The 20,669-nt window shown below is 41.4% G+C and overlaps 1 protein-coding gene across 2 annotated transcripts in view; it reads left to right on the top strand.

Moving 5' to 3' along the window:
• The window catches only part of LOC410600, a 45,480-nt gene that overhangs the window by 10,077 nt on the left and 14,734 nt on the right, over positions 1–20,669 (top strand). The window contains exons 1-2 of one of the 2 annotated variants that reach the window (XM_006563493.3): positions 13,605–13,822; positions 15,607–15,698. Coding sequence is in view for 1 of the 2 variants with exons in the window: in XM_016916511.2 (XP_016772000.2) it covers positions 15,607–15,698 (92 nt within the window). In the remaining variant the exon portion in view is untranslated. Of the gene's footprint in view, positions 1–13,604; positions 13,823–15,606; positions 15,699–20,669 lie in introns of those variants that run through there. The other variant, XM_016916511.2, reaches the window with a different exon arrangement.

Genomic DNA, 20,669 nt, shown 5'->3' on the forward strand with positions numbered 1-20,669 from the left:
ATCGAAAACTTGATATTCAATTTATTTGTAAATGCTTTAATAGTTTACAAAATTGGAACAAAAAAAATAGAAGATTTTAGAGAATTAGCTGCATAGTTATTAGAATTGTCTGAAAATATAATAAAATCTTGTCGTTCCTTCAACGAAGTCAACACAATATCGCCGTTCGGAAAAATAATTCTAGTATGAGTGTTAGATGTGCATATAAATTATGTTATTTATTCAGATAAAAGACGACAAACGGACTCATCAAACGCAGGAAGGAATTTAAAAAAGATGACAACTTTTTGTTCAAATTGTTCGGATCAACTTCAGCTTTGTATAGAATTAAAATTTTTGTATAGTTTTAAAATTTTACGTTCAAATTAATTTTTTTAATAAATTATTTAATTATAAAAATAATATAAAATATATAATAAATAATTTCATAATTCTAATGTAGTATAAATATTAAATGTGCATGCAAATTACGATAAAAGACAAACAAACTGTCGACGACAACTTTGTATAGAATGTTTTAAAATTTTACGTTCAAACTAATTTTCTTAATAAATTATTTAATTATAAAAATAATATATAACAAATAATTTAATAATTCTAATATAAGTGTCAGATGTGCATGCAAATTATATTATTTATTCAGATAAAAAATGACAAAGGAATTTAAAAAAGACGATAACTTTTTGTTCAAATTGTCCAGATCAACTTCAGTTATAGAATGTTTTAAAATTTCACATTCAAACTAATTTTCTTAATAATATATAATAAATAATTTCATAGTTTTAACATACCTTATGGAATATTTTTCCAAACGTCTACAAAGATTCATAAGTAGTCATCCAAATATGACGCGGCAGTCAACGTATTAATTGATTCAATCGATCATGGGTGATTAAACGACTTTTCTCGAATGAAGAGAAGATGGAAGAAATCGATTAAAATTAATAAAAATCGCGTTAATCGTTAAACAGATTTTGGAATAACGAAAGGACGGGGCAACGGATATCGGCAGTAGTAAGAATAGTAAGTGGATCATCGAACCTAACCGAATGGAGGTCGATGCATCGCCGTTTCCATGGACCCGCGTAGCTAGACCATCGTTTGTTTGTTTCTCCTTCCTAGAGTTATTCTAGTCGCGAGGACTAGACGCCCCTCCCCGTGGGGTTGCCGGCCTAAAAACGGATCCAGTGGAACGCCTTTAAATTCGATCTGCCGACAGAATCATTCACGCCAATCCTTTCGATCTTTCGTCATCCGATCGTTCCTATGTTCCCTCGAATTTTCCCCAGGAATTCGTCGGTAATGTACAGTTACTTCCATCCACTACGAAAATAGACCTCTCTTAACAGGATCCCTTTCTAATTCCCTCGTTAAGCCTCGTTCGAGATTAAAAGGCAGCCTTCAGTGGATTTGGAAAATCGTCGAATCGATCTTCCTTTTCTTTTTCTTGTAAAATAAGTAGCTATTCTTTTTTTTTTCTTTTGTCAAACGTTGAATTTTCGATCCTTTTTTCCTGGAGGAAACTCTTACCTAGAATTAACGGATTTGCACCTGGACGCCTCCGGTTGAATTGTTCGGCAAACCTGGCCCAGGTTTATTCGTCAAGCCCATCTGCCGATCGCAATCGTACCGTTCGTTCGCCAGAGAGACGGTTCTCAACTTGTCTCCGCAACGAAAATGTTTTTCTTCTTTTCGTGTTTGGGCCACGTGTCTTTTTTTTTCCACTGTTTACTAGTCTCGAGTAAATCTATAAATAGACAAGTATGGCGATATATATATATATATATATATTAAACGATACGTAGAATTTGTTTTCGAAAGATGGAAAATTAAAGAGTTTTTTATTGCAACGCAATATTTTGTATCAATAGAATAATTTAATTATTGGAAACGTTAAATATTTAGCATTTGACCGTCCAATTTAAGTTTTAAATTTATATCTGCAGATATGTGTATCGATGAAATTTTGAAAATTTTTATAGAAAAAAAAAAAGAAACCCGATTAAAACGAACGTAAAGAATAAACGAGCTACGCCGCTCTCCGATCCGTAATTTTTATGGACGAGGCGAATCTACGTGGTTAATCTACGTGACGTCATCTGAACGTAACTTGGCCATCCGTCGGACGAATGCATTATAATGTGAAACAACGTATCGTTCGATAATGACGCCCTCTTCAGTTTCTCTTCTCGGTTAACGAGATACAAAATGGCGGGGACGAGTGTGGAAAGAGAAGAGAAGAAATCGGATTTGACGATTGTCGTCGATTAATTGGCAATTTGTCGGACGCTTATTGATTTACTTCTCGAGAGATCTTCTCGATTCGATTCGACCTCGAATTTTTAAGAAAGAGAAGAACGGCGAAATTCATTCGCGATCGAAACGAAGCCTGTTACCGTTTATTACGCGCCACAAATCAGGAAGAACAGTAATTGAATCGCCTCGATATTTCGCTTCTTTATTTCTCTTCGTTCGTCCCATTAACTTCGTCCCGTTTAACTTCGTGAAATCGATCCATGCCTGGAAAGTTTTATTTATTTACTTCTTATGAATCGTATGTATATGTATAAAAAAAAAATATGGAATAACTTTGTAGCATTCTCTGAGAATAACTCGAGATAAAAGAAAATATTCGTAAGAATAAATCTTTCAATCGAATTATCAAAAGTGTATCTATCGATCTATTCACGATTTAATTCGAAAGAAACGGTAGAATTTAATAACGTAAATGATAAATTTTATTATAGCCTCTGTACATGAGATTCAACAGTTAGAAGCGAAAAAAGAAGAAAGAGAGAAAAGAGGAAAAAATTGTAGAAGCGGTAATCGAATCGGCTTTTGTTCGTATTTTTTCAGGGTTGAGCCGCAACAATTTTACTCGATGTTTCGCAACATCGCGCTACAATTATTTATTGTTCCATCGTTATCGTAAAAAAACAGCTGCGAATTGGCTCGTTTCCCCGGGATTCCTGCTATCTAGTACTAACCGACCGAAATAATAGCAAGAGGTCGTGGCTGTACCGTAAAATAGGGAAACGGAGAGGAGTCGGAGTTTTTCTCCAAACTAAATTCCACTTTCTTCCAATTTCTCTTTTTTCGGGAGCAAAGCAGAAAGGAGTACGTACTATATTCGGTCTAGAGGAGGATCGAGAAAAATTTGACGAATCCGAACAATCGTTGTGGAAACGGAATCGTTTCCTCGTTTCCGATTAAACCGGTTTATATTATTTTTGGAAACGAAAGTATGCGCGCGTATGTATTTCGGGAGTGGGAATCTTCGATGAAAACTTGGCAAACAGGAAAATCGTGCCAATTTAACTCGAAAGCTACAAAGAAAAAAAAAGAATTTCCAAAATAAAAATCCTCTCTTTCATTCTCGCGTTTATAACGAACGAGAATCTCTCCGATTTTGCTTTTGTCTCGAAATTTTTTTTCTCTATTAGCGACCGAGCGTTCTGGAACAGTCCGTAATCCTACTTATCGATAGAGCGAAGCGAAATTCGGTGAAACGAGAGCGAGCCTTTAAAAAAGAGGGGAGGCGGAGATGCGCGACGAGTAGTAGTCGATTTACTAACAGGGGCGCTCGGTTAGGTGCTCGAGACGACGATGACTCACGTGTGCCAGGTTCGTTGGCTTCGGCTGACGTTTTATCGACTTTCCATCGGTCGACTCGGTGTGCTGCACGCAGCACGGCGCACGGTTTGTTGTTCCGGTAATAGAGAGGTATATATACGCGTATATATACGTTTCGGAACGAGAGGTGGTAAGTAATCGACGACTGGCCGAGGGTTTGGGTCTCGTCGTCGATTCCTCGGGTTTCTCTTAACGGTACACGGATCGCAATAAAACGAGAATAAACCGTGCGAGGTTGAACGGAGACCGGAGACCGACCGAGAGCATCGACGGACGTGTCGCGTGTGAGATAGGCCAGGCGAAAGAGCGAGAGAGAGAGAGAGAGGGGAATGTAAAATGAGAAGAGGCGCACGATTGTTCTGGCTCGACGATCGCTCGTTTCGAACACGCTTGTCTAACTAACGATATCTGTATACAACTCCTCCCTCTCTCCTCGCTTCCTGCGATTCAGATTATAGAATTAGTTACTGCTGTTGAAAGTTGGCGAAGCGATAGAGGGAACAGTTTCGACTTATTAAAATTTCTAATTGCGCCAAGAAGATCGCAAGAAGAGGAAGCACGTTGCAACGTATACGTCCGATGGCCATCGTCGGATAGATCCTTGAACCGAGCGAGGGAGGGGGAACAGAGCTTGGAAAGGCTTCGCGCGTTTACTTGTTCGACCGATGTCCAACGGCTTACGCGTTGTTCGTCTTACCTGCAAAGGGTATGCTCTATTGCTTGACCTCTTGCGCCAACTTCCCGTTAATCTCGCTAACTCACTCCTTGCTCCCTTGTTTTCTTTCTTTTCTTTTCCTTTCTTTCTTTTTTTTTTTTTTTTTCGAAACGAAATTTTCCACGCGACTTCCTCCGATTGTCTCGAACGAAGCGCGTACATCGTCGACGTGATGCGATTTTCACGCACTCGAAGGACTTCTTCTTCTTCTTCTTCTGGCCGTTGATGCGCGTCGTGTCGCGTCACGTACGCGCGCGATAAAAAGATGTCGCTTCGCTCGTACAAGGGAACGATCGTAAAGCGATGGACATTTGAATCGACGTCATCGTCATCGTATTATCGAAACGTACTTTGACGTGACGTATCGTGGATGGAAAAAAAAAAAAGAAACTTGCCTTGGCGGAGATACTTCGATAAAGGTAATCTCAAGGTTCGTGATCTATTTCTGGAAATTTAACAACATTCTATCTGCTTCGTTAAAAACTCCTCTCAAGAAGGAATCGAACGCGATAAATTAAGCCGCCCGTGAAATTTCGCGTAGATAAAATAAAATAAAATAAACGGGGGAGGAAAACTTGAAATTTTCGAAAAATTCTCGAATTGCACGATTTCGAGAGGTTTCTCTCTTCGTTCTCGACGCTATTCGCTGTTTTCTTTCGAATCGATCGTCGCGTTATCGTGCAAACGTCACGAGAGACTATTTACGAGAGTATTACGTGTATTACGGACAGTGGAGGATCGTTGAAGGGAGCGTTGGCTGCGCTGCAATTACGCTGTGCGTCGTCATTAAGGGACACTCGCGGAGAAGCGCGGTTTAATTAAAGTTGTTGTAAATAAGCGGGCTCGCGGAGTCGCGACACCGTCTCGTGGAAAACTCGGGTACTTTGCTCGATTAACATGCGAATAACGGCGAGTCGTCGCCGTTAATGATCAAGTTCGCGAGAGGATCTTCGGATCCTCGCCAGATGTCTCTCTCGCATGCCATTCCAACGCGATTTTCGCGTTTTCGAGATTACAAAAATGAGCAGCTCGATCGCAAGCGTTTCTCTCTCGAGCCTCGTCCATTTCGTTTCCGATCGATTTTCGAAAAATCTAAGAATCTAATCATTCCTTCTCCAACCTTGGCCGCACGTTTTCAATATCGGTGGAGAAAGAAATTTCGGATCACGTGGCGGGAATACGTGCTGAAAAATTCCGGGGGAACGTGCGTCAAGCGGAAACCGTTCCGGATGCTTTTTATGGGACGATTTTCGCTGGGGAGGGGAGCAGGAGGAGGGAACCGGACGAGACGAGAATTCCGGAGATCGAATATATAAAATATGAAATTGCAAAAATTGCTCTTCCCTCTATGTACCGTCTCGCGAAAATTAAAATTAAATTTTTACCGAAACTCGAGGTAATTTCGGGCAGCGGAGTGATTAATTCGTCGATTCTTTTTTTTTCAATTTTCTCGAATTTAAAAAGGCATAACGCGGATAACCCTTGGAAAAATTGAGCGGTGGTGCGAGACTCGTGTCTCGCGAGAGTCTTTCACTCGATCGATACTTGGAAAAATGGCAAGAGGGTGTGGACATCGAATCTTCTCACGATTCTTTCTCTCGAAACTTAGTTCGAGACGCTCGACGCTGATTGGAAATTGAAAAAAAAAAAAAGTTTTGCCGCTTATAAATACAAATAAAAGAAAACTTTCTCCATTTATCGTTCTTGTTATAGATAATTGAGAATCGAAATTCGATCCTTCATTTTCGATTGTCTACACGTTTGTATTTGATAATTGAAAGAGATGCTTATTTCCTTTTATTAACGATTTAAGAAGTTAGCCCGCATCCAATAACTCTAACTTGTGTTGCGTATTGTAATTGATCGATTTGTAATTCGTTTTCTCGTTTCGAATAAGATTTATATAATCCGCCTGTTTTACATTCCTCTTTTCCCAATTTTTCCTCGAGTTTCTCAAAAGCAAAGGGACGAGACAATCCTCTACATTACATTTTTCCAATATTCTAATAGACGCACTAAGACGATCCTTTCATCAATTAACGCATACATACGAAATACATAATACGCTACATTCTACGACTTTCCAAAGAAAAAAAAAATACGAAGAATGAAAAATCATTTATCAAAAAAGCCAACATCCCCCTTCGACCCTTAAAAATCGAACGAGTGAAGAAAAGAGCGATCGAAACCCACCACTTCTCCGCTTCCTCCTTGGCGAGAAACGGGCAGAGAAATTATGGCCGGGAAAGGGTCGTCGCAACTCGAAACACGCACACGCTGGCACGAAGAAAGTGGTGCGCGTAACGGGACTGTGCTCGCGGGGAAGAAGCGGGTGGTTTTCGTCGAATTTCCGGGCGGAGGGGGCGGAGGGGAGGGGGAAGGACGAGAGATGGAGAGAGATCGATAGGAGCGTGGCCGATTCGGATCCCCGAAAAACGCTCGGTCCCCGATTCGGTAACCTCCACTGTAATTCCGCTCCTTCGTGCATCGAAAGAAGAAGAGGAGGAGGAGGAGAAGGAGGAGAAACGAGACGAGGGAGAGGGAGAGATTCCTGGCTGGCTGGTTGGCTGGCTGGCTGGCTGGTTGGCTTCGTGCGTACGCGTTTCGTGTATCGCCGCGCGTAGGTGTGCGTGAGAGTGCGTGCTCGCACGTACACAACCGCGTTTTATATTGGGCGTGTGTCATCGCCCCGCTCTCGCTATACTACGCGTCCTGAACGCATAAGGGTCTCTCTTTCGAGAGAATCCTGAAACCGTTTTTTCCTTCGAGCACCTTCCTTTATCCGCCTAATTACGCCACTTTCGAGTCGACTTCGAATCTCGCGAGTTTAACGTTTTATCCTTGGCGCGCGTATATTCGAATTTCTGTTTTATTTTTTTTTTTTTTTTTTTTTTATTTGATAAATTATTCAAGAGACGTTTGATTCCGATTCGAGAGAAGAGTTATGTTAACGTCGTTGATGCGTATGCAGCACGTCGGCCGTTTAAGATCGTAAGATCGTGGACTACGATTCCACGGTTCGAGGCAATAAATTTTATTCATTTTTCCTTTCTTTTTTTTTTTTTTTCAGAGGAATAGAAATTCTGGGATCGTAGATGGAATCTCACGGTTAGCTCGGCGTAAATTTTATTTAGAGCAGGATTCGCCGTGGAAATTATACAAAGCTACCTTAAACTTAAATTTGATCTCCATTTCTTCTTCTTCTTCTTCTTTTTATCTTATACATTTAGACCTGCCAATCTGAATTCGTAACTATTCATACAATTAACTTATTCTCCATCTAAATGTAGAACAGCTCTTAGACTCATGGAACGTGTCTGATCGAATCGTCCTATTCGTTTCTAAAATCTATCCAATTCGTTGGATAGATCCGATTTCTGTAATCCAGAGAAAAAGAAGCAAATATTCCCAAAGTATGGAGAAAAAAAGAAATGTCGGTATCGTTAAAAAGAGACGGTCGACACGAAATCGAAAACAATCGTTCCCCTCTCGTTATCGAAAACCCATTATTCGTGCGGGGGCGTCCGCTCTTATCCCGCTAATGGGTCGGCAACCGCTCTCCCTCTCTCCCTCTCTCGAAACTTTCATCGCGAGACGTCGGCCGTCGACTTAACGACGTCCAATTACCATCTCGATTAATCACTTTTGCTCGCTCCCGGTTATCGAACACCCGATGGATGGCACGAGGAATCGTTTCTCGCGAGTATTATTCCTCCTCGACAATAACGAAGATACGTGGTGAAGCAGATAATATAGACGAGGCGAAGATAATGGGCGAGGACGGGCTACCTACGCTTTTCCTCAACGCGCGACCCGATTTCAATTCATCTCCGTTGATAACTTGGTTTGAAAAAAAATAAATAAATTATTGGAATTGGAAGACGCCACTTCTTCCCCTCGAAATTATACGAATTTAAAGTATTGGAATCCTTTCTCTTCTCGAGCGATCTTTTTTTATTATTTCGTACGTCTCATTAAGAGAATCCGCTTCCGTTGATGGGCGGGCGGTGGATGGCCAGTGTGAGAATTAACGGGAACCAGAAACCGGGACGGAAATAAAGGGGGGGAAAAAAGAGGGAAGAAAAGGATGGAGGAGATCCCGTGGCAGGGAGGAGAGGCGCGGCGTTATTTCTGGAATAGGAAAACACCGTCTTCTTCTCCCCTGCCCTCCTCGGGAATCAGAAATACTTGCGTCTGCCAGCGTCTCGAGCTTTCTCTCTCTATCTCTCTCTATCCCGTCGCTCGAATTTATCGAAATATCGCCGCGACCCGCTTCCCCGCTTCCATTCAGATGTAACGATATTCCCCGACCGTTTTCGTCGCAGCGAGAACGTAAACACACGTGTGCGTTACGCGTTTCGAATAACGAAGGACGAAGATTACGAAGATCGTTGGAGAAACGGTAGAGAAAAAAAGTATACGTGCATCGGAGACAGTTTGCCCGAGCACAGTGTAATTCGAGAAGCGAAAGTCATCACTTGACGTCTATTCGCGGCAATTAACCCGAGCCGTTGACGAACTCGAACGGTCTCGTTGACGGTTACGGGAGGAAGAAATTTTAATAGTCGAAGTTTTAAATAAATTACTCGGAGTATAAAGGACAAAAGGGAATAAAGTTACCGTTCTATTTATTCTTCGTGAATGATAATAATCTTGAACGAAGATTATATTATATACGAAAAACGGGTTATATATTATAACGGCTAGGGATAAATGTTATTCAAGCGTTTCCAATAAGTAATTACTTAAACTAACTTTATTCGAGATTTTTAACCAACTTATTTTCTTCCCAACTTGGTCGATCGAATGCGTCCCACACTTACCGACCGAACCTCCTTTTTTCTAGCGACGGTGGAGAAATTTATTCACCTGGCCTGTCTCTTCTATTCTCACTCGAGGGAGACGACTTTGAAACCAAGCGCATCTCGTGATTCACGTGTAGGAAGAATATCTCTCGAATCGAGAGACTCGCCGAAATCAATTTTCTTCCCGTTAGTTGATTAATCTTGCGCGTGAATTAACAGGGAGCCCTGTATCTCCGATATGAACGAACCTTTCACCTACATATAAACATATATACATATACGTGTATATACATATACCGTTCGATACTGTAATTTTGTACGAAACGGAAACGGAACGAAAAAGCGATAACGGGGGAAGAGATATAGCGATGGACAAATCGAGACCGAAGCTAATATTCGACGAATGGAATTACAGTGGGATTCTCGAGGCTATTTCGATGGGGATCGAGCGAAGAATTGACGGGCGGATCGATATAACGGTGAAATTGAAATGCAACGCGGCAAGATATAGATATATATATAAATGTTAGCCTTTCGAATCCTCTCGCATCGTCCCCTCCATAGATCCGTTTGAAGAACCGTTTGGGAAACCGAGTATCCTCTTACGTACGAAAGAATTTTTCGAGAACTCGGTTCGAAGAGGGAGAACGAAGAAGAAAACGAAGATAATCCGGGAAGGGGAAACATTGACCGAGCGAATCTGTCTGGCGGCCGGACTAATTTTTATCATCCGTTGGTATTATAGGAAAACAAAGACCGAAGACTTTGCCGTGCAGCGAATGGAAAGTTGGGTGGAGAATTAGCGAATTAAAAACGGAGAAAACGGGGGAAGTTGAAAGGCTCGTTGAAAGGTCTCGGCCGCATTGAAATTCTATCCGCGAACTGGTGGCGCTCGGACGCGGGATGTATATATATATACACATACACACACGTGTAACATGTATGAGTGCGCGAGCGGAAAAGATGCGCTCGAGCTGAAGGTGAATTGTCGGCGCGGCGGGTAGGGTCGATAGGGGAGGGGGGAATAGGTCTGACGATAAATCGATTTCACGCTCGCGTTGCTCGGAGCGCGAATTAATCCGATGAACGCGGCTGAATCGTCCCCGGAAAATGCGCCTCGGCGTAAAGAAGGAGAGGAAAGAATCGTGATATTCAATGGGGCGAAGCTGTATGTCTAAAAATATGTGTTGAGAAGCGTGGAGGAGACGTGTAACGTAATATTTGGCGTGGATAATTAATATGGAGGAAGACGGTTGTGACGGTTGCTGGATTATAAACGTGGGCAGACGTAATGAAGTGATGCAAAGGAGGGAAATTCTAATTTCATTTTAGATTTATCGATACCCGATTAAATTAATTATTATATGCGAATATTGATTATTGCGATAATAGAAACAGTATCGAAAATGGATATACAATGGTATGATAAATATCAGATATAATTCTTCGAAATATAATTTTTCATCGTGTATTTTATAAATTGTACGAATCCAAGCTTATTATAATATCTTAGGGAAATTGAATAATTTATCATTCTCGTCGAATTTCATCTTTATCTTGATTTGATACAGCGAATAAACTATTAATCATTCGACTATTTCAAACAATAAACATGGCTCGAAGTAGTAAATTTCGTAAATACACCGCCGTCTTATTGTCTTGTTGTCACGTTCCGACATACTATTCACTTTAGCTTTCATATTTTCATTATAACTTTTTTTTATAAGGCTTACATATGGACCAATGTTTATATAACACTCTTTTCATATTCTTTTTACAGCAAATAGAAATATATTGTTCGTTTCAATCCGGAGACAAGGGTGTTTTTATTAATTTTTTATTAAAATATAATACGTACAGGCACTTCTTTCTATTTTTTATATTTTTCTCACCATTATATATGTAAGAATGTACGTGCTTAAAATATTTACATAGGATGGAATATCTATGAAAAATTTGCAACATCCGTGGTGAGTCACGCGTCACATGGGATCGTCAGCCCCCATCCGAACCTCCCCTCCTCTACGAGCTATAATTACGAAGTTTAATTGACTAACGAGCGCAGACGAGGATCGGCGAAGCAGTGCAGAAATGGAGCTCTGATTGGTCCATTCACTAAAGCCCAACTTGCTTCATTCACGTTGCAATTAATTCGAAAGCGTCTAGCCACGGGGAGAGCTGTAACGTTCCTCGTAGAAACTTCTTCTCTCCTCGTGAGGGAGAGAGAGAGAGAGGGAGAGAGAGCTAGAAAAAACGTTTGATTCTCGACAATGTTCGTCGATGGTCGGCAGTTACACGATCGAATTTGTAAATCGAATCGAAACTTAAGAGAGAAATTTAAGGGAATATTATACTCTTGTTGCTAAAAAACGCGACCGTTTACCCTCGTCGAATGCAATTTTCTGGTATTCGATGGGATATGAGAACGGTGAATCAACGATGCGACGAAGGAAATAATCGTAGTAGTCGATGAACGAAAATTCAGTGAAATTTTCCCCAGACTTGCGCAGAGTTTCCCTTGGAAATGGAACGCGTGTGAAATTTGAAAAAAAAAAAAAAAAAGAAAATAATAATAAAAAAATTCTCTTCATCAATTTTCTGATATTCAATAGTATGTGATAACATTGATTCGCGCGATGATAAAAATGGATGATCGCGTGAAAACATCTGTTGAACGGGGAATTTATCGATGAAATTCGAAGGAATTTTTTTTTTTTTTTTTATAGAATGGTATATAAAATTTTTCCTTTGAAGTATAGAAAATTCGAGAAAATTGAAAAAAAAATTGTCGTTCTCTTTTCAATTCTCTAGCTTTCAATGGCCACGTGATAACGACGAATCAACATTGATTCACGCGATAAAGTAAATTATCGCGTGAAAAAGGTCGTTGAACGGGAACCGGTCGGCCCAAACTCAGGATCGTGGAATGTTTTTCACTCGTTTCCCACGGAAACGAGCACGCGTGGAATCTGTGAAAATATAAATAACAAACACTTATTCTCGTCGTATTCTTTGATGAACATATTTTTTTTGATAAACAATATCGAATCGACATTTGCGATGGTTGAAACCGATCGCCAAATTCAGAAATGGAATCTTCTCAGGCTGGTGCGAAGGTTTCCCTCGGCAACACATGTGAAATCGGGATAGCAGGCATGGGAACCCACGAAATGCAGATCCGCCTTCGCACATGCCTCGATGCACGCACGTATGTGCGCCGTACACCGAATTAACGACGACCTAATTGACCGTCGCTAATTCCCTCGTCCTCTCTCCTTGTTGCTCGCGTCCAATCCTCTAGTTTCACCACGTACATCTAGTTAACGCCAACCAGCGTCTCTCAAACTTTCCTCCGTCGCTCTATTTCGCGTTTTCCGCTCGACTCGGTGAGATTCGATTCCACCGACAAGTTCATTCAACGAACTTCTTCCCCGTCTACTTTTCTCCGTTGGTAACTATCTATCTATCTTTTTCTTTCTAACCATCGATTCTCATGGCTGCGATCGTAACGAGTGAATCAACCGAATCGAACGAGTATGCTCTCCAAGCGAAAGTTTTATTCGGCTTTGCCCGGTAGCTCTAGATCTTCGTCATTAACTCGAATTTCTTTCGAGAACGTGGAGCAATGACACACGCTAATGCCGCGTGCACGCTCGCACGAATATAATCGAGCGATAAAGTTGCAGCACCGTTACCGACCGCGTTATGGCCGTTTCACACCTACGTTACCATACTTTCCACGTTACCTCTCATATTTTCTCACGTTTACTGTAATAGTAATATCGGGGAAAGTAATTTTGAATAATTTAAATCTCTATTATAAAATCGAAGATTCAAGAAAAAAAGGTACGCAAAATTTTAATTTCATTCAATTGTTACGCACGATGTAAGAGAAGAAGTAACCTGTGACGCGAAGTGATCACCGAATTGCGTGAAAAATCTCACGATTCGACCGGTTTTGATTTCCTGTTGGACAGGAAATTAACGACAAATCGTAGCTCGTAACGGGTGAATAGCTTTAAATCCGTTAGACAATTGGGAAGTAATTATGGATTTGTGCTGCTTCGATCCAATTAAACCCATTCCGAATTAAATGCGTTTTCAATTCGCGATCCATCCTATTGATACCCGCCAATACGATTCAAGAGCACAAGAGCGATTCTTTCGCGATTGATACGTAACGAAATTACGAAATTTGTGCGTCCGTTAAAGATCACTGGGATGGAAAATCGTGCATCCACACGGCAGACACAGCGACGCGGCCGCGACGTGCTTTCGTTGCGCGCAATGTATCCGTAACAGGGCTACCAACCGCGTTATTCGAATTTAAACGCAGCCGCAAGACCCAACCTCGACACGAATCTGGTAAAATTTAATATTTGGTCACGGACCAATGGGAGCGTCCGCAAACGAACGACGCGACGCGGCCAATCCGTGGCCAAGTGTGCACGACACGTGTGTACACGATTACCTCTAACGCATCGAACATTTATTACGCCATGTTTCATCGTGATTTGCGGAAATTTCGCTTCGATTATTGATCGCTTGTGGCCCGAAACGAAAAGGATCCATTCTCATTGGCCAGCGGGAAGATTAATCGTGCAAGAGTTCGGAGAAAAGAAGGAAAAAGAAGAAAGAAGATGAAAAAGAAAGAAAGGAGAGAAAAGTTGTAAGTTCTGGGAGCATCGTTTGCGTCAAGCGATAAACTTGCTCGTTCGAATCCTTCTCATCGAAGGGGGGCTCGTACATTTGGTCCATCTTTTTGCGAGCCGCCCCTTCTTCCCTGGTCACCCTTGACGTCAATCTCGTTCCCATAAACGGAACACACATGTGCCGGACGATTCCGTTCACGGCATTGACTCCGCTCCGTAATACGCGATTTTAAACGGCCGATCAAAATTCCACATTGGCCTACTTCTCTTTCTCGATCCAATGTATCATCGGCCTTCGCAGGATCTCGTTTATAAGATCACTCGATCCTATTCTTCTGTTTTAATCGAGCCAAAGAAATAGCACGCGTCTCGTCTCGTCTCGTCTCGTCTCGTTACGTCGTTCACGACAGAGGGCAGGCTCGTCGATCCGAAAATATTTAATTTGGCCGGTTAAAAAGAAGTGGTTTTCGGAATATTTAACAGAATTTCTTCGACTCCCGGGTAATTTGACTCTTCCATCGTTCGGGGGGATGGAAATTACGGACGCTCGGTTAAATCCGGGCTAACTGAATTCCTTGATAAATTCCAGCCGTCCGAAAGGGGAAACTTCGTCGAACGAAGAAACGCGAGTTATTTGCGCGAGGAAGTTCTTTGCTTGCAACGATATAAACGCCTTCACGTTTCTTTTTTTTTATAAAATACGAATTTTACGCATAACAAAAGAAATTCTTCGCATCTTTCTTTCCTGAATTTTTACATATATATATTGAATTTTTCTCGAACGTTTCGAATAAGAGTAAGAAACGTCGAACGATAATTATCATTTTTATTCGATGCCTACCTACGCTTAGCTCCAGACTCACGCTGTTCGACGAGCCAAGCCCTCTCCTCCTCTCGTATTTCGAGCGCACACCCTCGTCCGGTTTGTGGAACGAACTTTTTTCCTCGCAACCACTCGACATATAGATAACTGGAACCAGACGAATGCGGAGTGCAAGCCAGCTCGATCAAGGCCGAATAACGTACTTGGCCGGCGAAACGCGCGGTTCCCCTAATCGATGCTTGGCAAGAGTATTTTTAGTCCGCGTATTCGGGATTCGAGGTTCCTTTTAAAGGGAACGCCTGTCTTCCTTCCTTCGATCCTCGATAATCAAAAGCGTTGCGACGCAGCACGAATAATTTTACCCGCAATTTGCGTGTTTAACGATCTTGCATCTTTTTTTTTCTCTCTTTCTCTCGATTTTCCTCATCCTTAAATCTTCCTTTAAATCGATCCTGCGAAGATTGATATGGGTCTTGATTACCTACATAAAGGAACTTGTTGGGTAAAAAAAATGATACGTACGCGATGTTAGAAAGAACTGAATTTATTCATTCCTAATTTTTCTCGATTAAATTCAAACTTCTTTACTTGTTCAGAATTATAGAAACTTGGATATAAATCCAATACTCCAACAGAGAAATCTACTTATCGTCTACTTGCCTTTAATTGGAAACCACTTTATCCTGCTTTCTCTCGACAAAGACGAGAAATTATCGAGAGAGTGTACACAATCATAACATTTTCTTTCATATCTGTGAAATCTACTTCTTTGGAATATTGAAAACGGTCGAGAAAACGATAAAGAAAAATCGATCAACTAGCTTGCTCGTTTCGTTTTGTCAGGTCCTCTTTCTCTCTCGATCGTAATCGAGCAAACGAGATTTTTCCTTTTCGAAACTGTCGAAAAATATGCGAAGAAAATGCGGGGAAAGAGAAGAAGATTTCTCTAACGATTTCCACCGGTCGACTCTGTTGCAGGACCGTCCCCAGATTTCAGCAGGCACACGTTGGTCAGACCGCGGATCTATCACGGCAGGACTAGGCGGCAGATCTCCTCGACCAAAGAGAACGTAAGTATGATTTTGTTTGTTGAGAAGAGAATTTTACATGGCGTGTATATTTGTATAATGTAATATTAATTAAAAATTACAAGTAAAATAAATAAGAAACACGAACAATTGGCCTGTAGAGTTGGGCATTAATTCGTTGAAAAAAATATTGGAAGTGTTATAAAAATAAAGTTAAAGTTTGAGCAAGTGATTAATTATTAAAATGCTTGAATAACATTTATTTATAGCTAATTAATATCCATATATTTTCATATAACCTCGTTTTCCATATATTATAATTATTTCCAATTATTATTATTATTATATTTCGAAGGATAAATTATTAAAGTTAAATTTATAAAGTTAAATCTTTGTCTGGTATTTATTGTATAATTATATATCTATTTTTTACGATTGTAACAATAAAACATCGTGAAAATAACATAGATGCGCATCTTAAATAAATAACTACGATCTCAAATAATTTCGTAAAAGGAAAAAAAAAAAAATGTACGAAATCGATCATTTCAAATGTTAAAGTGTTAAGACATTATTACAAGTTTCTAATAAATTTATGATAAATTATTGAGCATTTTAGAGAAAATATTTCCGAAGAGAAATCGTTCCGAGGATAATCGATGGAAGTAGATGTCCAATTTGCCTTATACTTGCACGCTTCCATGAAATCGGTTTTAACCCATAAAAAACAAGTATCCCTCTCGTATTTATACCCGCTATAATTTTACACGAGCGTCCATAAAAACTAACTGCGAGCGGCGCGGCGAATCCTATTCGTCAATTGTCACCGTCACGTGACGAAACTTCACGATTTCGATACGATTTCGCCCGAACGAACGAGCTGCCGGGCCGAGCCTAGGCCGCATCCTCGCGATATCCTATTTTTTTACGACGAAGATATAAAGCGAAATTCCACCGCTTGTACACGACTTTCACCGTCGTAAAAGAAAAAACTTATTCACCGTGGGCGAATGTAATTTCATTTCGCAATCGCGAAAGGTAAAGAAAAAGAAAAAGGAAACGTAATTAATTAACAGACGTTCCGAATTTCGAAAATTCGCGACACGAGCGATCCTCGAGTGTAATAATTTCGATGCAAATGCAAATGGTGGGACGTGAATTTGGGATCGAGCTCAACCTACGACTGTCGCGAATATCGTGACAAGGAGGATGTCTCTCGTGTCTTCTGCTCGATTCGAGGCAGACGTTTCGCTATTTTCGAACTCGATGACTCCTCTTCGGAAGCAAAATAAATATCAGTTTTATTTTTATTAACCGAGAGATCAAGTTTTTTCCGATCAAAAAACAATAGTAGAAGAATTGGGAGAGGGGAGAGGGAGGAAGAAAAGGCGAGAGGGTGGGGGAAGATACCTACGCGCGAGAATCGGTAGGCGCGCGCGGTCGAAGGTAAACACAGGTTTAATAGAGGAGAGGAAAGTTTGACCGAGGAGTTGGAGGGGGGAGTTGTAAGTTGGATACGTATTACCCTTGCCGTTTGCCCCCAGTTTGGAAACATTAGCATGGATAGGCGGGGCAAATAAATAGCGCTGCCACGTGACGCGTGTCGTCGCGTGGATTCTCATTGAGAATTTATAGAAACTAGGGAAGGTGTCGATTCTGTTCAAAGTGGAAAATCGATTATTCCAGGTTTGTCTACCAATCGACTCGAAATAATCGTATTTGAAAAATATAATCGATCGGGATCGAAGAGTTTCGTAATATAATTGCGAGTTCGTCCTTTCGAATGAATTTATTACTCTCCTTGCGCCCTGAGAATTTATATAAAGTATCGACTCCGTTCGAGTGGAAAATCGATTATTCCAATCGTTTATCTACCAATTAGCCCGAAATAATCATTGTGCACATCGTATCGTTTGAAAAAGAGAAAAATAAAATCGACGTGAACGATTGGGGTCGATGAGAATTTCGTAATAATTGCGTAATTCATTCGTAATGGCAAAGATCCTTTCAAATTCCTTGCGCCCTGAGAATTTATAGAAAGTATCGATCAAGTATTCAATGGAAAAATGGATTATTCGAATTTTAATTTATCTGCCAATTAATGTATTCACAAGAAAGTGAAAAATAGAATCTCGATGCGAACGATTGGGATATCCAAGCGTTTCGTAATAATTGCAAAAGTCTGACTCGCAAAGTTTCATTCGAGTGAATCGACGTTGTACTATTTCGCGCGCGAGAAAGACGAGTGGACGAGCAAAAGCGTGGTTTCGTTGCCTAATGTCCCTAAAGCAACGATGATCCCGTGGCGTCAACGAAGTAAGCCAATTGACCTCGTTTCTCGTTATCACGGGGAAGAATGAATGCTATCAGCGCAGCTCTGTCTATGGCGACGAATCTAATTTCCTGCTCGCTTACTCCACACTCGTACACACATATATATATATATATAAAGATATACTTTGCAACCGTTTTCCAATAATAATATTCCCTCCCCTCTCTCTCCCTCCCCCAAGGAAAGTTTCTTTCTCCCCGTGACGCGTGAAGATTAATTGGCAATAGTTTGTCGGTTATGTGGCCCATCGTTGTCGAGAAATCTGCCGGTCACTTTTATCCTAATTTCACCGGTAACACAGTTTCCTTTTACGATAGTCGATAATAAAACTCGCGGTGATTGATGGTGGCGTCTCGAGAGAGAGAGAGAGAGACACGGTTTTAACGAGAGTCGTTTCTTCGAAAAAGTAACGAGAGAAAAAGAGACAGAAAAAATAGAAGTTAACGAAGCATCCCTCTCTCGAGGAAAACAAAGTAAAAACGTGACTAAAAAGTCGATGGAAAAGATGCTGTTCGGTTAACTTCCGGCGCAGAGTCTGTTGGTTTATCGGACTTTGGATATAACAAAGGGAAAAAGAGAGGAGGTAAAGGAAGACGTTGCATATCCCCTTTATTCGAGATACCTGAAAAGGGAAATATCCTATATACTCCCTTTGTCGCACAACATTACACGCGCAAACTTTGCATATTTACATTTTAAAAGCAAGTGCATCCTCGGTCAATACACCGAATCAATAGGCGGATAGCGCGAAATGTTTATCGATGCGTGTACATTCAACTCTCTATCTGTACGCTGTGACACGGTTATCCGCGATATTTCGAGCGTCGTGAGCGCGAGCTTCAACCGTCGCTTCGAGAATCTCTCTCTCTCTCTCTTTCTCTCTTTCACGCGGTCACTGTTTGTCGTCGCACGCCGCGCCACCGTCGCGGAGAGGAAGAGGTTCGCCCGTGCGGCCGAATCGGACGGCACGTTGGGGAAACCGCGATAAAGAAGAAACCTGCAAAAGCGGTCGAGTGAAAAAGCCGCGGAACGATTCTCCAACGAGTACAATGCGAGAGTTTCCTGCTAGATTACGTTAATCATTACGAAAAGCGGCGCTGCCCCTTTATCAGAGGCAGGTCTAGGATGCGGAAACGGATGCAGTTCCTTCTCCCTCTCGTGCTTCTCTAACCGTCGGCCTGGTACACCCGAGATTAAAAGATGCCTTTCATCCTAGCCACCCACCTACAAAGAGCTCCTCTGTACGTACGTACATTGTGCTCTCTCTCTCTCTCTCTCTCGCTCTTTCTCTCTCTCTCTCTCGCTCTTTCCAAGCTCGCTACGAGCTCGTTAACCGCACCAATTTCCAAGAAACCCGTCACTTCGAATAATTAACGCGTCTCTCGCGTGGTTTATCGCCGTAACAATTATACACCGACCTGTTCCTCCTCCTTTAACCAATTATTTTCCCTCCTTCTAAATTCCGCTAAACACGGAATCAACAATTGCGGCGAGAATCTGGTCGGTTTTTAAACAATTGCGATCTCTCGTGAGAAGAAACGGGGGGAAGGGAATGTCTTGAGATTAACAGCGACGCACAGCGTAAATTGGTGCGGATATTTTTTTTTTCATCGAAATATCTTGGCAAGAAAGTAGCCATTTAAAATTGTAAATGAATTCATTCGTTAGCGTATTTTAAATTAAAATTAGATTTTGAGAATTTTATTATCGCGTTTATCATATTGCAAGTCGACTCTGATCGTTTCGAGATTTAAAAAACTTCAACTATCAATTTGATCCTTTTTGATAAAAATTTATCAACGTTACGGTTATCGTTCGGTTAAACTCGTTCAAATCAGGGCGAACAATCTCAAACTTGGAAAGAATAGAATCCTTGGAGGTAGAATCGTTGGAAACAATGGGACGACTTGGTGGTAGAAATGCTTTGGTAGAAAAAAGGATCGGGGACCTTTCGTGTTCCTTTGGCTCGTGTTCCCTCCTTCGAAACGACGAGAATCAAGGACAGCGCGAGGGAGGAGTACATTTCGTGGAAGCAGAGCTTCCACGACAATAGTTCGCTGGGCGTGGTGAATGAGACACGAGGACGACTTTTACGAGGGCTTCCTCCTCCTCCTCCAACCATCTCGATTTAACGAGCTTTCGCCATTCCTCCCCAGGGAGGGATTTTTCTCTCTTTCTCTCTCTCTGAACGATATCACGCTAACCGAATTTCACGGGTAAAATCAAGACCGATTGTTACTCACCACCTGGGATCTCTCTCCTCCGATCCGAGGAAGCAGAATCATTAGATTGACTGGTTGAAAAAGGATGGAAAAAGAGCGTGGAGAAGCCATGACCTTTTTGCACATTAGTTGCTCGATATCGAGGACGGGCAATTGGAATATCGAGGAACGTTTCCCCAGATTGGCAGCCGGCCAGGTATGGATTGCTAACTGTCCAACTACGATGATAGAATCCGCACCAGGAGAATTCCGTGGATCCATCTATCGTCGATCCAGGATGCATCCATTGCTCGTGCCTGGAATATCGATACCGTGGCCCGACCTGGGAAATGGTTTAGCGCGCCAAGAGTAGGCAACGAATATAAGGGACTCCTTCTTGTCGGATTTATTTTCGTAGAAAATTTCCTATCTTTCTTAAGTTAAGCGTGTTCCGTGCCGCGTGGGACGCGTCGAACTTTC

This window comes from Apis mellifera, linkage group LG15 (assembly GCF_003254395.2).
Source record: "Apis mellifera strain DH4 linkage group LG15, Amel_HAv3.1, whole genome shotgun sequence".
Classification (NCBI taxonomy): domain Eukaryota; kingdom Metazoa; phylum Arthropoda; class Insecta; order Hymenoptera; family Apidae; genus Apis; species Apis mellifera.